Source organism: Lepidochelys kempii, chromosome 2, assembly GCF_965140265.1.
Source record: "Lepidochelys kempii isolate rLepKem1 chromosome 2, rLepKem1.hap2, whole genome shotgun sequence".
NCBI lineage: Eukaryota > Metazoa > Chordata > Testudines > Cheloniidae > Lepidochelys > Lepidochelys kempii.
This window is the reverse complement of record NC_133257.1, coordinates 18,305,617-18,321,792: the sequence shown is the minus strand read 5'-3', so window position 1 is coordinate 18,321,792 and position 16,176 is coordinate 18,305,617. Positions and strand designations below refer to the sequence as shown.

Sequence of the window (16,176 nt, the reverse complement as noted above, 5' to 3'; positions counted from 1 at the left end):
GCAAATTTGCTGAGAGTGCAATCCACACCATCCTCCAGATCATTTATGAAGATATTGAACAAAACCGGCCCCAGGACCGACCCTTGGGGCACTCCACTTGATACCGGCTGCCAACTAGACATGGAGCCATTAATCACTACCCGTTGAGCCCGACAATCTAGCCAGCTTTCTACCCACCTTATAGTGCATTCATCCAGCCCATACTTCCTTAACTTGCTGACAAGAATACTGTGGGAGACCGTGTGAAAAGCTTTGCTAAAGTCAAGAAACAATACATCCACTGCTTTCCCTTTATCCACAGAACCAGTAATCTCATCATAAAAGGCGATTAGATTAGTCAGGCATGACCTTCCCTTGGTGAATCCATGATGGCTGTTCCTGATCACTTTCCTCTCATGCAAGTGCTTCAGGATTGATTCCTTGAGGACCTGCTCCATGATTTTTCCAGGGACTGAGGTGAGGCTGACTGGCCTGTAGTTCCCAGGATCCTCCTCCTTCCCTTTTTTAAAGATTGGCACTACATTAGCCTTTTTCCGGTCATCCGGGACTTCCCCGGTTCGCCACGAGTTTTCAAAGATAATGGCCAATGGCTCTGCAATCACAGCCGCCAATTCCTTCAGCACTCTCGGATGCAACTCGTCCGGCCCCATGGACTTGTGCACGTCCAGCTTTTCTAAATAGTCCCTAACCACCTCTATCTCCACAGAGGGCTGGCCATCTCTTCCCCATTTTGTGATGCCCAGCGCAGCAGTCTGGGAGCTGACCTTGATAGTGAAAACAGAGGCAAAAAAAGCATTGAGTACATTAGCTTTTTCCACATCCTCTGTCACTAGGTTGCCTCCCTCATTCAGTAAGGGGCCCACACTTTCCTTGGCTTTCTTCTTGTTGCCAACATACCTGAAGAAACCCTTCTTGTTACTCTTAACATCTCTTGCTAGCTGCAGTTCCAGGTGCGATTTGGCCCTCCTGATATGATTCCTACATGCCCGAGCAATATTTTTATACTCTTCCCCGGTCATATGTCCAACCTTCCACTTCTTGTAAGCTTCTTTTTTTTATGTTTAAGATCCGCTAGGATTTCACCATTAAGCCAAGCTGGTCGCCTGCCATATTTACGATTCTTTCGACTCATTGGGATGGTTTGTCCCTGTAACTTCAACAGGGATTCCTTGAAATACAGCCAGCTCTCCTGGACTCCTTTCCCCTTCAAGTTAGATCCCTCAGGGGATCCTGGCCATCCGTTGGACACAGCCCCCTCCCACCTACAACAGAGTGGGCAAGGAGAGGCAGTACAGTCAGCGGAGCCAGAAGGGAAGAGGCGGGACCAAAGTCTCTCCTCTTCTGGCCATGCTGGTCTCCCCCAGCCTCCGAAGCAGCTGCAGCTCCAGGGCTGGCAGGCTGCGGCTGCGCCACCCGGCCTGTCAGAGCAGCTCCAGCCGGGCCAGAGACATCCAGCCCTGGCCTGCCCCAGGTAAGGTGGGAAGGGATGGGATGGGGAGATTGTGGGGTCATGTAGCGGGTGGTCACAGGGGTTACTCCCCTGACCCCCAGCTTTTCCCCCCACAAAAAATTTCCCCACGAGTTGCTGCCCCAGCCCATCAGGGTAAGCTGCTGGTGGGCGGGGACATTTTGTTTACTTAGGTTTACCTCCATGCCTGCGAACGCTCGAGGTAAACAAACCGTGTCAGCTGGCCAGTGGTTTATCCTGATGGGCCGGGAGCCAAAGTTTGCCGATCCCTGAATTAAAGGGTCGGTTTATGAATGAGTCATAAAAATTTGCCATTTTTACTTATCTATCTGGGGGGAGGGTCAGCTTATAAACGAACCAGCTTATGATAGAGTATATACGGTAAATATCATCCACTGCATTTTTCTGTGGCATGTAATTATAAAGTATGTGACAGGATTTAGCAGCCTCTTCCCTTCCTCAATATTTCTGATATCCTGATTAGAAGTCACTCTTGAAAAACCTGTATGAGTGCTGTCCCTGTTTCTCACTTGCTTTAGAGAAATCATATACCTGGTTTTACTTATTTGGTGTGGAATTAGCTAAGCAATAAAAAAATAATTATCCTGAACTTCTTTTATGAAGCAAAGAGGCTTTTGATTTCCTGTATGGCTTTTTTTGGATGTTTTACTATCAAGAACATATGTACTAAAGCACTCCTTTGAAACTTAAGTATAGCTTAGTGTCTAAACTTAGCTCTTACGTAACTAACCACAAGCACTGCCACGATGCCGGACTGCTTGGTAACATGCTACAAATTGCAAAAAGGCTAGAAAAGCCTGCTTTAAATTTTGTACTATTGGGATCTTTTATAGTCAATATTTTAAGTAACTTATTTTTGGATTTCAAATTGGAACAAATTAGAACTTTATGATTTATGTTACAGTAGTGCAGGGGAAAGCGTGTGCTTTAGTAGAAATAAAAGTCAAAGAAAGATGGCTTTCCACTTTAACCAGCGACTCAAAAACAGACTTCCCAGTGGTTTCAGAACAGTAAATTCTAATCAGCAAAGTTTAGGCAGCATGACAGACAATGCTAGAGGAAGCTCATACAGCAGAAGCTGCTGCCAGTTTTCGGCACCCTTTATGAGGGCATCATGACATCAAGCTTGCTACAAAGCTGTGGATTTACAGAACAACAATTTTATGCCAACTCTGTTGGATGGAAGTGAAACAGAATACAAGCAGCTGACTTAAAAACTAGGCTTGATCTACTCTACCAACTTACATCAATCAAGAGTATGGAAAATCTACACCCCTAAGCGACACAGTTATACCAACCTAATCCCCTCTCCAGTCAGCTGCAGCACTGTAAGGGTAGACAAGCCCTTAGTCAAAGCCCTTGAAATCTAGTGCTTGGTCTTTCCTCCTCTCTCTCTCAACACCCCATCAGCAGGCAACCTTCTCTACTCACCTGGTTTCAACTACCGTCTTTTATGTCAATGCCTCACTATGCCTGACAGTCCCTCTCTGTCAAAACCCACATCCTAGCCTGTTTTTCTGATCTCATTTTCATTATCCTATCATTATGTTAAACTTAACGTGGCCCAGGCTCAATTCATCATCCTTCCTTCCCCACCCCACATCAAGCCCTCACCAGTTCCCCCTTTCTCAAGCAGTGTTAATACCAACAATCTTCCAGTCACTCACACCTATAACTTAGATGTCATCTTGGACTCTGCCATGTCTCTAGAACCACGCATTCATATGGTATCTAAATCTTGCCATTTCTGCCTAAATAACAATTCATAGGATTGGCCTTTTCTCTTTGTCCACAGTGCCAAAACTCTGATGGACCCTAACCTTGCTTCTTGACTGCAGATGCCTCGTCTCCTTCAAGTGTATTTGATCTTTGCGACTGGGTTTCATTTATTACCTATAGAGAAAAAATCTTCCCAGCCCATCGTTCTGACCATGACACTCTTTCTAAGTCTTTCTACTGGCTTCCCTTTCTCTACCACATCAGATACAAGCTTCTCATCCTTTACTTTAAGGCCCTCCACCAGTTAGTTCCACCCTTTCTGTCCATTCTAATAATTTATCTAACATCAGCTGCCTTGTTTGCTTTTTTGCTGCTTTGTCCAGTTGCCCCATATGCATCTTTACGCTTTCTTCTATTTGCATAGAATGCCTTCTCCGAAATGATCTGTAAAGGCACTGTCACAGCTTCAGGGTAACTGTACCTGAGTTCCCCTTCTGTGATCCCTCAAGGGCACCCACAGAAGGGTTTCCAGCTCTTGCTTCCACATTTTTGTGCAGAGACGCACATCTCACTCCCTTCTGACTGGGGATTTTAAGGCTGCACTAATATCTCCAGCAAGCCAGACAGCCTAAAACGGCCAATGCCTGCACTTTGCTTGTTCTCTGAGGGCTACAAAGAACATACCACCCATAGTTATAAGTTACCACACTGCTCCTTCTAAGCGAGCACTTTTATTCTTAAGGTAAAAGCATTACAGAAAAAACATATTAAAACAATAAAAGAAACTACACACATACTAAAAAGCTTACCAGAGATCACCTCCAACTTCAGCCTAGAGCTCTGGTAGGTTTTATTCCCTTTAAACTCACAGAAGGGTTTTTCCCATGGTTACAGGTTCATCTGTCTTAGATCCAGAACAAAGGCTGGGCAGATCAGCCATTTCTTTATACAGATCAGGCCTGGTAAGCAGCAGACAATGACCCTCTCCTCAGGGCTTGCTTCAAGAGGCTGGGTTTTTGCATAACTGGAGTTGGGGAATTTGCATTAAGCTCTCCCTATGGATTCCCCAGGAAATTCACTTCATGCCTACTGCCCCAAAAGTCCATACTTGACTGGAACATTTTCAATATAATCTTTTGAACTCCTTTACACTCCCCAGGCCTCACATCTGTCACATCTACCTCCTAGGGAAGTTACATACAATCCCAGCCCACCTTAATACATAAACTTAATACAATAAAGTCTTCAAGGATATTGCAAGAAGTTGCCATATCTGTCACAGCCACTATCTTATCTTCCTTCAAATACTTCCTCAATGACTTCTGCTATGATGTCTACAGAATACTACCAGCTAATAAAGGCTAAACAGGCGGCAAGCTGGGACTACTACTTCTGAACTGATGTTTGTCTGAAAAGCCACAACAAATAGTCAGTCACTCTTCAGAAAAGTATCTTTGTATTACTGCTACTTCGTCCTCCCCGTGTCCCAATCCCTCACCTCCACCCACTCATGCACACACATTTTTGTTATACCCACTTCAAACATCTTAAATTTCAGCCCTGAATATTCAAACACTTATGTATATGAGTAGTCCCACTGAACCCAATGGCTTTGCTCATGGGCAGAGTTATTCATAAATGCCTGCATGATCAGGGTCTCAGACTGTAAGTCTTCAAAGCACCAACTTCTTACAGTTTTTACAAGACGCTGTCATGTTGGGCTCTGACTTGGTTAGGACCTCCAGGCATTACTGTAAAATAAGCAATTACATATAAAAAGCTATGTTAAAAGAATATTAAGGTTATATTAAGGCAGGGGTTCTGTGGAAAACATGGGATCATGATAATTAAAGACTATCCTAATATTAATTGAAGTTATTAATATTAATTTAAGACTATCTTAACATATATACTAGGGGGCAGTCTTAATTCTGGAACTTCCTAATGCTGAGTGCTTGATTTTGCAACCTTACAAGCAACCGCGAACATGGGTCTTATGATGGAAAGTATTAGGTAAAATTAGCCAGCTTCCATATGAGGAAAGATTAAAAAGACTGGGACTTTTCACCTTGGAAAAGAGACAACTAAAGGGGGATATGATAGAGGTTTATAATAAAATGACTGGTGCGGAGAAAGTAAATAAGGAAGTGTTATTTACTCCCTCTCAGAACTAGGGGTCACGAAATGAAATTAATAGGCAGCAGGTTTAAAAACAAACAAAAGGAAGTATTTTTTCACACAATGCACAGTCAACCTGTGGAACTCCTTGCCAGAGGATGTTGTGAAGACCAAGACTGTAACAGGGTTCAAAAAAGAACTAGATAAGTTCATGGAGGATAGGTCCAGTGATGGTGTCCCCAGCCTCTGTTTGCCAGAACCTGGGAATGGGCAACAGGGGATGGATCACACTTGATGATTACCCGTTCTGTTCATTCCCTCTGGGGCACCTGGCATTGGCCACTGTTGGCAGACAGGATACTGAGCTAGATGGATCTTTGGTCTGACCCAGTATGGCCGTCTTATGTTCTTAACTATAGGCATGCTACAATGTCTAACATACAGAGTCACATTACCTACACCATAATGAATTTGAAGTAGTTTTAGCACTACATGAGCTTTGGAGTCATCCTGCCAGTTTGTGTCATTTTACAATCCTGTTTTTTTAATGTCTTTCTAAACTAAAGCAGAAAGTGACCAGCAGCACAGGATAAACAAGTTTTAAAAACAACAACATTTCACTTTCCTGTCTCATCTTAGATATAACATTTAACTGCAGCAGAGAAATTTTCAGAACTTTGCTTCTTTTAAGTTGTCACATACTGTGCTGTAATTGGGACCATGAAGTACTCTAGTTCTAGTCTATTTGATTAAATATCTATTTACTATTTTATTGATGGAGAGTGTATTAGTGCAGTGGTTCTCAAAGTCAGTCCGCTGCTTGTTCAGGGAAAGCCCCTGGCGGGCCGGACCGGTTTGTTTACCTGCCGCGTCCGCGGGTTCGGCCAATCGCGGCTCCCACTGGCCATGGTTTGCCTCTCCAGGCCAATGGGGGCTGCGGGAAGCGGCATGGGCCAAGGGACGTGCTGGCCGCCCTTCCTGCAGCCCCCATCGGCCTGGAGCGGCGAACTGCAGCCAATGGGAGCCGCGATCGGTGGAACCTGCGGACGCGGCAGGTAAACAAACCGGTCCGGCCCGCCAGGGGCTTTCCCTGATCAAGCGGCAGACTAGCTTTGAGAACCACTGTATTAGTGTATTAACATTTTTATATAGAGATATGAAATGTTCATAGTGCTTTTATGGTATATTACAACAAAATTCTACCAGAGACCAGAACAGACTGCAAAACACGTGAAACAGAAAATTATTTTGGCACTCATGTTTTGTAGTTACCCAACATCACCTTTCATCCCATCTAAGCAGTTCCTAAATTTACCTACAAATATGGCTTTATGAGATTACTACTACTGAAAAATCCTGCAGACCTGAGAAAGTGCTCACAGTTTTAAACTTCTCTTTACTACTATTCAGTGAAAAGTGATATTTAACTCAAATTGCAAGAGTGCTACAGAAATTTACAGTAAAGTAGTCATTGGAAGCAATTGTTAGTGGTGAAGGCTATGTCATAAGCTCAAATCCAGACCAGGTCAGTAGAGACAGAAAATCATAATCTGATGGCTGTTTATCAGCCCATATAGAGTGAGTTTGGAGTCGTGGTCTAGTTTTAATATACAAGTGACCATCTGACAAACCCCACCAAAAACACATATAGTGCACCAGCTGTCAGCCTTAAAAGAGAGACTAAACACCGTGTGATCATGATGACCGAAAGTTACCCTTTCACTGCAGACGTCTTCCTCCAGTTTAGGATTGAGGCACATTGGGAAGGTAGTGGAGAGAGCCTTGCATTGCTACTGCACATTTGAAACTTGTGCTCTGAATAGCTGTTTTCATTCCCCAAGATTCAAATAAGCTGGCACTTTTCACAAACACTGAATTCACACATATTACTTTTAATGATAGAAAATTAACTGTTTCAGTAATTTGGTTCATCAGGCTATTTGATTTAAAAGCATGCTTGCCAAGAACAAAACTGAGAGACTACACCTGAACAGATCAGATCTATACTCACAACCAGTGCCCACACACTATCCTATCCCATGCCTTCAATAATTTGTATATTGTCTTGTGGTATGACTACATACACACAATGTTCTAATGACCCATCAACTTTGTATATAATTTATATATAAACTACTGTGCAATACTCCCACAGAAAAAATAACGTTACAATGATAGCTCTGGCAAGGATATTTCTGTGACTTTAACATTATGTCAAGAAAAATCTTTGTAGGAAAATACCAAGAAATTCCAAGTTTTGTTGAACAAAAACAATCACCACAAAATTTAATTTTCTCTTAAATCCTTCATTCTCCTATCAATACAAACATGTAAATATCGGTAACACCCATTATTTTACCTTTAGTAGGAATTACCACATAATCCCAATTTATTGATGAAATAATTACTTTAGATAATCTCAGATACTTTAAATTAAACTACTAGTTTATATAATGAGTCCTGCAATTCTCTTTGCATGTGTTATCTGATAAAATACTTTTTACTAGTATTTAAGATTCAAGCAGTTTTGATTTTACAGAGCTCACATAGTCTGTTTTAGTTTCCTGACGAGATGAGAAGAACTCACAAGATCAGGTTTTTGTGTGGAAACACTTGTGAAATTTAAAATCTGCTTTCCATTAATATTCTGTAACATTCTCTTAAAACAGACTGTACCTTAAAACAGACATTCCTGCCAGTAAGTTCATTTACTAGAATATTGCAAAATGCAAACAGTCTCAAAGTGAATTTAAGATTTTGAACTAATACGTGCTCAACTTTACTGACTACAAGGGTTCCATGCTCTGTACAAGTGTGTAATTGCTGTTTTCTCACTGACAGAATCTCACATTACATTTAGTTTTACTTAAATATGATTTACAGAGAAAACTGAAATACACAAGAGTACTTCACAGAGTCCTTCTTAGTCTTCTGATGTTCTCTTGTGATGTTCACCGTCTGCTAAAAACGTACCAAATTATGGCATATATATATACTGGTGTCATTTGATAACAATTTCTTCTCTAATTTTTCACATGATCCCAGGCTTAATATTGCCATCCTATCAAATCATAGATTCAGAGATTCATAGATATTAAGGTCAGAAGGGACCATTATGATCATCTAGTCTGACCTCCTGCACAACGCAGGCCACAGAATCTCACCCACCCACTCCTGCGAAAAACCTCTCACCTATGTCTGCGCTTTTGAAGTCCTCAAATTGTGGTTTAAAGACTTCAAGGAGCAGAGAATCCTCCAGCAAGTGACCCGTGCCCCATGCTACAGAGGAAGGCGAACAACCTCCAGGGCCTCTTCCAATCTGCCCTGGAGGAAAATTCCTTCGTGACCCCAAATATGGTGATCAGCTAAACCCTGAGCATATGGGCAAGATTCACCAAATCTCGAATCTCCACTAGCTTCTGGAATCCAGTTAACATGATATGAAAGGAGTCACAAATGAATACATATCAATGTACTGAGGCAGTTAAATAAGCTACACTCTGGCTTCTTGCATGGTGGGAAAAAGTACATGAGGAAACCCTAGTTAAGCTAGCCAATAAATTCCATTACCCTTTCTCCCACTTAAGTATACAGGCCATCAGTTATGACATGGAAATGAGGAATTCACATTTCAATGATGTCTTATTGGCACTGATTGTGAATATGGAAAAAATAAAATCAGAGCAGTTTTGTCACAGTCTTAATGAGACAGAATACTGTTGCAATTGTTGATTAGAAAGAAGGTAGGCATTACATTAATTTTGGGAGGGCACTACACAAAGCGGGTCATGTCGAAAGGTTTAATTCTCCTACTGTGGATCAACCAAGTTTTTAAACAAACTATCACTTTTAAAAAAAAAAGTGAGAATGCAGTTTCCCTACAAAGTCTTTATATGGGGCAATCCACCCATCTAAACTTTTCACTTTCTTTGCAAGCCACCCCCATGCCCGAACTTCTGTGACTTAAGAATCAAGTTAAACATCTTTTAAGTACCCAACAGAACGGTTTACTGGTTTGCCTTCTCCTCCCTCTGCCCCCTCAATAAAGACTTTCCTAAAAGTTACTGTAACTTCAAAAGTAACCCAATTTAACCTAAAGTGCTGATCTATTAAATAAAGCATGCAGAATATATATAGTTTCACAAAAAAATCCCCAAACTATCAATGCAAATATAAACAATGCTCATTACTGAAAAAGGCAATATACAAAGTAATGTATTTCACAAAAACAGATATTATATATTCCAAAGGTCCAAGATTTGTACTATCACTACATAATGGTGCAACCTATGGCACATTAAACTTATCTATTCTGACTGCTGAATAGGGTCTCCTACCTATTTTGTTTTTAACTGGAAAGTCACAACTGAGACTGTCAGTATATTACATAAATGTTATATTGTATTTGAAGTACATCTATACTTACCCTAAAAGTTGTCAGTGAAAGAGAATATCAATGTTGGATTTGAGCAGTTCTATGAAATTTTACTTTAACTCTTATCACTGCCTTTGGAGACGTAGCTTTCAAGAACCATAATCTCTACTACCAAACGTATATAATAATGACTGTCCCTATTTCAGACTGTTGAAAACAGAAGGGTGCAATATTGTCAAGTGCAGAACAAACTAGATTTCTGACAATTGTACAAGTGTACAAGTATAAGACATACCGTCTTACGAAATGATTAATCTTCAAGTGAGAAATAAGTTATATTAAAGGCTGATCACTGCCACAGATTTAAAAATAAAAGGGATGTTAACGCAATTGTATTCATCCAGTAATTCTATTACCACTCTATTACCTAAAAGTTATTGTAGAAAAGAATAGTTCCACTATAGTTTTGAACATAGGGAACGTTAACTAATTGTAATCTTACAGAATTACATTTTGTATCCACAAGACTACCAAAAGAATGTCATGATTAATACTATTCCTTTGCATGCCACACAAGACATTTTGTCTCCTAGTAGCACTCAGCAAAATTTTGTAATATAGAGAGAATCAACACAATCTATCTTCTAGTCTGTATGTAGCTCTTGAAACACGTGAGTTGTAATGTTAAGAAAATCATCATAGGGAACTGAGAGCTGTGAACTTTCAAACTAAGATAATAAACGTTTCACTTCGTTTATATGGCAATATGCTATCAACTTTGACCTAATATAGGGAAGAGAAGGTTTTACATTGTTTTTTTTTGTCAGTCTCGTCCCTAAAATATCTACTACACTTGTCCCATTCATTATAAAAACATACTGAAAATCATGATGTCACAAGTGACAGATGCAGATCACAAGATGCAACAACGCCATCTCTGCAACTACACAATACATCCAGTTCCCTGAGTACCCTTCCAAGTTGCTCAAATAGGGGAGTAGGTTTAAGTACCAATAACATATGTATAACTTCCGACTGCTAGGCTGAATGGGATGAAACCAAATTGACAGTTCTATTGCATCATTTTGCTTTCCCTTGACCCACAGTTTCTTTCCAATTTATCTCCTCACTCTACATTCATCTCTTCACCCTGCCTCACTTCTGAAGCAGATTTCCTCTGCAGTTTTCCCCCGGCCATCACATTCTTTGCTGGTCCCTGCCAAGCAGAATGGATCTACCACTATGCTGCCCAAGAGCATACAGCCTCCATTCCTCCAACCTCAGACAATTCTTCTACTGCCGCCGCCACCACAGAAAGGCAAAATCTGCGTGTTGTTGTTGAAGAAGTTCACGCAACCTTGACTGTTTGACACATACAGGCTTCAGCCCTCAGAGGTTTAAAAGGCGCGTTGCGTGCATGTGAAGGATGAAACCTGGCGGCAGGCTACCACCATTAAAAGCATGACTGAAAGGAGAGTATATTACATGCCACCGCCTCTAGCCCCTTGGCCTGGGGGAGCCACTCCCCCCTGTCCCGCTACAGTTTCTGCGGGGCGAGGCGGGGATTCTTTACCTCCTCCAGCAGCGTGACCGTGTTCCTGCAGTTCTGCAGCCGGGTCGTGAAGCTGGAGGTGGTCGGAGAGTTGTAATCCTCCGTGGTCTCCGCGATGAACTCGGGCACGGTGATCTGGTCCGGCATGATCCTGCCCGGAGAAGACGAGGAAACAGAAGCGGGGCGGGGAGGGGGGGAAGAAGAGAGGGGAAAGAGGGGGTTAAATACAACACAGCGAGACACGGAGCATCCACCAGCAGAGCCGGAGAGGCAGGAGCTCCTCTGCCCGGCTCCCTGCGGACGGGGGTCTCCCTCCGGCCGCCTCAGCGCCCGCCCGCGCCGGCAGGGGGTGCTGCGGCCAGCTCTCCCGCTCGGGCTCGGGGGCTGAGGAGGCGCCTCGCCCGGGGACCCCTCGCTCGCCGCTGTCCCGGGGAGGGGGCTGGGAAGTTGAGCACTAACTTGTGCGGGCTCCGGCTGCGCCCCCGGCCGGGGAGGGGGGCGGCGGAGAAGTGGCGGCGGGGGGGGGGCGGCGGCGTTGGCGGCTCCGGAGAGTTACTCGGGCTCCAGCCGCCTCTGACAGCCACTGCGTGAGTGACACTCGGCTCAGCAGCCCGCCCTCCCGCAGCCGTTACGTGGGCAAACAAGGAAGTGCTCTGCGCCTGCGCCGAACTCGGCCGACACGCGCGCGCGCGCGCGGCCACGGCGGGGTGCGCGCGCCACCCCGGAGCAGCCCCGCGCGAGGACCAAGAGGACGCGCTGCGGGCCAGGTTGGAGCCTCGCGCGCGCGCGCGCTCGTGCAGGCGGCCTCCCTGGGTTAGGACCTTGAGTGTAAGACCGGCAGACAGATTGAGGGCGTCGAAGGGGGAGCGGAGCCGCGCCGGGAGGGGCGCTACTCCTTCTATGGGCACTCGCTGTTGCTGTTAGCCCGGGCTGGCCTTGGGCACCCCCCGACACACACACACAAAGCAACGCCGGCATCCCCTCTACACGCGCTGCCCTCCGGGCACTGGGGCGGGCTCGGTGCCGGCTCTCCTGGCTGAGCCGTGGGAGCCAGCGGCTTTGTCCTGTGCGGCTGGAAATAGACGTGGGAGAGCATGTCTGCGCAGCGGGTGGGGGGGGGGAGCTATTGTTTGTCTTTTTGTTTGCAGCCAAAGCACAAACACAAGGAAGCGGGCAACCTTCCTTGTGCCTTGGGCACAAAAAAAAAAAAAAAAAAAAAAAAAGCAGCTGTAGGACAGATTTGAGCAGGGTTTGCCCACAGATTTCTCATTTTCTCTGACACGACAGATGGTCTTCCTTCACCAGTCTGACCCATGCTAGCTCTACCCCATCCATATAGTCTAGTCCCCTCCTGACAGAATTGCACAGTTATTCTGTATTACTTAAACAGCCCCATAAGATGCTTTCGTAAGGAATATCATCTCATGTTAATAGTCTGACCAAACATAAGAACAAGTTTAAATTCCAGCAACATCTTGGCATCATCTGAAGAAGTGAGCTGTAGCTCACGAAAGCTTATGCTCTAATAAATTGGTTAGTCTCTAAGGTGCCACAAGTCCTCCTTTTCTTTTAGTTAATATGATTGTCACCCAGCAAGGCACAGATCAATGAATTGCTAGTCTAGTTCCTGGATGAATCCCAAGCTATCTAATCAGCTGAAGATAAATCTCAAGGGCAAGACTGTAGATATATATTTTTTTTAAATGTCCATCACAGCCATCAAATTAAAATGCTTTTGCTGTTTTTAGCACTCATAAATCCTTGTGCTGCAAGTATTTTATAATGGGGGGAAGGGGCAAATTAAGATATTTCATATCTCAATAAGATTATGTTTCTGATTAAATAGTCCAGGCAAGCTGATTATATTGATTTTCTCCCCCACAGCCTCCACTTTTCATTGATAGTAAGACATATGGGGCACCTGTTTATATGATCACAAAATATAAACAATACATTTTTAAATAAAGTTAATTATATATGTGAATCCTTGAAAATTATGCTACTTTCAAAAAGAGCTATACCTGTATTTTTAATACTGAAAAGACTATTGTATTGCATAGATCACCATTATTCCCATCTGGATAAATTAAAACAGCAGAAGGAGTAGCCTGACATTTTCCAAAACCATACATTTCTGGGATACACTTAGCAACTTCATGTCTAAAGTTATATAACCCATAAAACTTTCAGAGGTGATATTTTTAAATACAGTAATATTTCTAAATAAGGGAAAATACATTTTCTGCATTGTTTTCCCATGTAACTTTAGGAATTAACCTAATGAAAAGAACAGGTGCTTTTTAAAATTTCTCTTAAATTTTTATTTCTGTATATGCCTTTTTTTAAAAAAAAAAGCTTAGGCTTACGAGGCCTGAATAATCACCAACCGCATCTGCTGTTTCAATCAGATTTGTATATTATGCTGCGTGGAGCCCCGCTCTTCCGATGACCTGCCACAATACAAGCGGAACATTGAGAATGAAGTAAACACATGTATTCTTAAAAACTTCCCTAAAATGAACATTGTGTAGTTAGTTGTATGAGCCCATTCAAAAGTTTCTTCACGTAATACTCCATATAAGTAACCACACGGCTGTAAATCACACGTAGGTTTTAAAGTGGATTCACATGTAATCCTAAAAGTGTTCCTACATTTTAAAAAAATTAAAAAAATCAATATAATACTGCAATTTTTGGATAAATATTAAAACCAGAAGTATCTGATTTGTGCCTACCCATAAATACATGTTCTCAGTATGGTTTGCATCCCTTCCCTGCCAGAAAAATATGAGCAGTGCTGAAACAGTCCTGACTGAACAAGTTTCTTTCTTTGATCATGGTGCCTTAGCAGCAGAAGTCCATGTGTATTTATTCACATGGCCTGGCTTTCCTCCACATAGATGTAAGGGCTGTAAGACTGAGCCCTACATCGAGGAGGAGCACTCACTCTCATGTACTTTTCACTAGTAAGCTGGCAGAGTCAGGCAGTTGAATAGCACAGACTTGTTGGGAGAGGACAAGCATTGGAAACTGAAGTGATGATATAAGCTTCTGAAAACCTGCAACCACTGAAGCCATAGAGTCAGAGTGCCTGGGCCAGATCATCCAGTCAGCTGAGTGTTGCATTCATGCAGCTGACAGGATGATTAGGCTCTGGTTATATGTTTCAGAGGCAGGGGTGGATTTTAAAGAGAGAGTGAGACAGAGAATTAAGAGCCATAAGAAAAGTGGGGTTCAAATTTTCCCTAGAAAAGGGACCTATCCAGAAAGATACAATGTTCTCTCTCAGCTCCCACTGAATTCACAGGTACTGCTCAGTACTTTGCAGGATGAGGCCAAGACCATTCAAAAACAAAACACACACACAAAACAATGGACTAACAATAATGGGATTGTAATAAAACAAAAAAATCATGGAGCTATTTTGTAACCATGTTCTCTTTGAAGGTGACCAGCTGTTGTCCCTTTTAGAGAGCCCTGGGACTTGCTCACAGATGGATTACAAGTAGCACATAGATCGTAGCTGTCTGCTGTTTCTAGCCTTTTTTTTGACATTTTCTTTGTAGCCTAAGGCTTTCAATTCTGAATATCAGCATTGAGAGGCTTGTCACAACTGCCCTCGTGGAAAGTCCCTGGTGGGTACAGAAGACAACAGCATTTATCAAAAAAAGATTGGAGCTCTTGTTTCAAAATGCTGTAATTCCACTGCTTGGGTGCTTTCTGAGTCCATGTTTAATTAATGAACTCTCTCAATAGGCTGTTCTTAATAAGACAGGAAAGAAAAAGTAAATCAACTACAGTATCTTTGATCTGGTCTTACAATCAAGATGCCTGTGTAAATGGTAGCTGTATATCACTGATGCTATTATGATAATTTGTATCACCATAGTTCTTGGAGGCCAGCGCCCCATTGTGCTAGACACAGAACAAAAAATACAACAAAGAGATGGTCCCTGTCCCAAAGATCCCCATTTAAAGACAGACAGTGTGAAGACACAATTACTGTGAGGCAGTTATGACCAGTGTAATAAACAGCAGTCACAGCATACCACTTGCCTCACTATTGTGAAGCATTTTGGAAACATCATGACATAGGTTGGTTTTTAGGAGAAACTAAAAGGAGGATAACGTAGAGTGTGTTACAGATATTTACAGCAAGTTCTTACCGTGTCTAATGTAGAGGCATCAGAAAAAGCACAACACTGTTTATCCAAAATTTTGACAAATGGGCAATCAAGGAGGGTACTGTTGGTGCAGTGGGAGTTTAAATCTCTGTAGCACGTAAGAGATGATGGGTAGGGCTGGAGTAGACCAGAAGGGCCTTAAAGTGAAAGACAGTTGGTTCATGATGAAGTGGAAAAAAACGGAGACAGGAGGAATGCAAGGAGGGAGATGATCAGATTGAATGAGCCAGGAAGGTGATCTTTACAGCAGTGTTTTGAATGGATATAAGTAGGGTATGAAGGCCAGAGAGGAGGAGGTTTCAATAGTCAAAGTGCAAGAAGAGGAGGATGTGGATAAAAGTGTTTTAGGTGTGTGGATGGAATGGAAAGGCTGGATCTCGGAGATGTTATACAGGAAGAAATTGCAACATTCAGACACAGGCTGCATATAATGGTTTTAGAGAGAAGGATGCCCAGATTATAAAACAAATTTCCAATTTGCATAATTGTATTCTTCAGTTTCAATCAAAAGTATTCAATATTATTCTTCTCTTCTTGTTCTAATCTATTGTATAGCGTTGCTCTATGCTTAAAACAGCTACACCATTTCATCCCAGAGGTGGTTGCATTTTCATAGTGGATTCTTTGGTATCTCTCAGGAAGAAAAACTTTATATACATAAAGTATTATGGTTATATATGTATAGGTTAAGTCTCATAATAACATGCAAAGAACTTCCACTACCTTTAAGAGGAAATAC

At 42.6% G+C, this 16,176-nt stretch overlaps 1 protein-coding gene and 1 long non-coding RNA gene across 5 annotated transcripts in view; one reads left to right on the top strand and one right to left on the bottom strand.

Annotated features, from left to right (window-relative positions):
• Window positions 1-16,176, bottom strand: part of ASAP1 (ArfGAP with SH3 domain, ankyrin repeat and PH domain 1) — a 329,105-nt gene that overhangs the window by 267,592 nt on the left and 45,337 nt on the right. For both annotated transcript variants that reach the window (XM_073330123.1, XM_073330124.1), the window contains exon 3: window positions 11,275-11,404. In XM_073330123.1, the coding sequence (XP_073186224.1) occupies window positions 11,275-11,404 (130 nt within the window). The remainder of the gene's footprint in view (window positions 1-11,274; window positions 11,405-16,176) is intronic.
• The window catches only part of LOC140906357 (uncharacterized), a 34,264-nt gene continuing 30,020 nt past the window's right edge, over window positions 11,933-16,176 (top strand). For all 3 annotated transcript variants that reach the window (XR_012157078.1, XR_012157079.1, XR_012157077.1), the window contains exon 1: window positions 11,933-12,020. This is a non-coding gene — a long non-coding RNA (uncharacterized lncRNA). The remainder of the gene's footprint in view (window positions 12,021-16,176) is intronic.